We start from the raw sequence: 1,833 nt of genomic DNA, 5'->3' as shown, positions 1-1,833 counted from the left end.
GCATAAAGCGCGACGGTCGTGACCGTGTGCCATTACACGATAGACGCCAGAAGCGCATGGGCTCGCCCGACAGTGCGCGCCGGCCAGAATCGTGAGAAGCGCACGCACGCAGGCTCAAAACCATCCCACGGTTGGCTGAGGGCCGTACAGCCATGTACGGAACAAGGACATCCGTAAATTCATGGACGGTATCCACATCGCTACCATGCGGCCGCACGACATTGTCTGTTGTGAGATGCGCTCGTAGTATGCGTATGATGATGACCAGAACCAAGATCGAAAGGAGAGATAAATGCGCAAGTCCGTGTCGTGGTTGCGAAAGGAAGGATCCGTCGGTCGCTGAGCGCACAACTGTAGCATAAGCCTAGTACGGTCAGCTGGACATCCTGGACGTACCACTTCGCACCCGCGCACTGTTAGTACTATCAACTGAATGGGCGCAGCCCTCTCCACACCGCCAGCAGCCATCTGCTCAAACCCAACGCTACGACGGACGCGGATGAGTGCGATGGCAATCAATGTGAATTGTCCGATGTACGATAGAGATGATGTCACAGGATAGTAGGATATACAACGTTCAACGAGCACAACACGGTGCGGATATACATGGCGACGATCGCGGAATGACATGGTGAGGGGCGCGGAGTACCAGAGATAAGGCGGCGAAAGCGAAGAGGACTGCACGGGCGCGCTCAAGATCTCGGGTTACTCTGAAAATTGAAGCGGTTGGGAATAGCCTTGACGGGTGGAGTCGACTCCTTGGCTTTGGACTTGGCGCGCGTCGCAGGCCCCGTTGTACTCACGATCTTGCCGGAGGCGGCGCCCTTCTTCGTCTGCTTCTTCGTCTTCGACGACGACCCTGCTCCCGTCCGATCCAACTGGCTGCTACTTGCGCGAGGCACCGCACTGCTGCCAGGCACATTGTCGTTGGAATCAGCAGTGTCCACGCCCGGTGACCTCCCCTGCACTGGCTCAATACGCCCGACGTTGACCCCAGACCCCGTGGAGACGTGTTCGGCCGGCTTGTCAATGTCATCGTCATCCCGAGGGGGCACCTCTCCAGAGGTTTTGATGTGAGGACTTTTGCGGAGCAGATCCAGAACCAAGTCTAACGCAAACATCGAAGAGAGTGAAACCGAGGTGAAACAAGAAGCATGAAGCCATACTGACCTTGCAGAGTTTTTTCGCACAGAGCGAATTTCTTGAAACCCTCTTTCGCCGCTCTGAGGCTCTCCTCCAGCAAGTCGGCCTCGACCTGGGAACCCGCGGGCTCTGCGCGCGTCAATACTCTCTCGAAGGACTCGAGCCCCGCGTACATACCATTCAGACCGATCACCGAGACGACGTTCTCCACGAAACGACGCTGGCCCTTGCACGCGATCCGCACTGCATTCAGATGCCACAAGCGGTCCTCGACGGGGTCGGTAATGGGAAGCTCGTTAAAGTCCAGGGACGTGACCGTGCCAAACAGCCTGCTGTTCCAACGTCGCTGCACTTTCCAACAGTCGATCATGGCAAACCGTTCTGCGCTGCTCAACCTGGTCGTGCGGTGCGCAGAGAAGGCGAGAACCTGCTGCGAAGCATTGTAACTGTCGCGAACTGCGGTGGCGTCGAGGAAATCCTGTGCGATACAAGCGTCGAACAGGCTGGAGGTATCGATCCACGAGCCGCAGCGCATCGGGATGTCGTTAGGCCATGTCCTGTCACATTCGTCTTGGCACAAGGCTACGCATTATAGTCAGAAAACATAAGCATCGCACACAAGGTACATCCTGATGAAAGGTGCGACGTACAGTCAAGCGCAGGCATGATCTTCTCGACGAAGATGGCGTG

The 1,833-nt window shown here is 56.7% G+C and overlaps 1 protein-coding gene across 1 annotated transcript; it reads right to left on the bottom strand.

The window, feature by feature from the left end:
* Positions 1–358: 358 nt before the first annotated feature.
* C8Q71DRAFT_577880 (uncharacterized protein) lies at positions 359–1,833 on the bottom strand. The gene is made up of 4 exons (XM_047919475.1): positions 1,794–1,833; positions 1,321–1,725; positions 1,171–1,272; positions 359–1,108 (listed from the first exon to the last, which is right to left on the bottom strand). The coding sequence occupies exons 1-4, from the start codon at positions 1,807–1,809 to the stop codon at positions 693–695; spliced, it is 939 nt and encodes a 312-aa protein (XP_047772211.1). The 5' UTR covers positions 1,810–1,833; the 3' UTR covers positions 359–692.

The sequence above is a fragment of the Rhodofomes roseus genome (genome assembly GCF_022264815.1).
Source record: "Rhodofomes roseus strain CIRM-BRFM 1785 chromosome Unknown C8Q71scaffold_80, whole genome shotgun sequence".
Lineage (NCBI taxonomy): Eukaryota > Fungi > Basidiomycota > Agaricomycetes > Polyporales > Fomitopsidaceae > Rhodofomes > Rhodofomes roseus.
The sequence above is the reverse complement of the archived record's forward strand: the minus strand, read 5'-3'. Positions and strand labels throughout refer to the sequence as shown.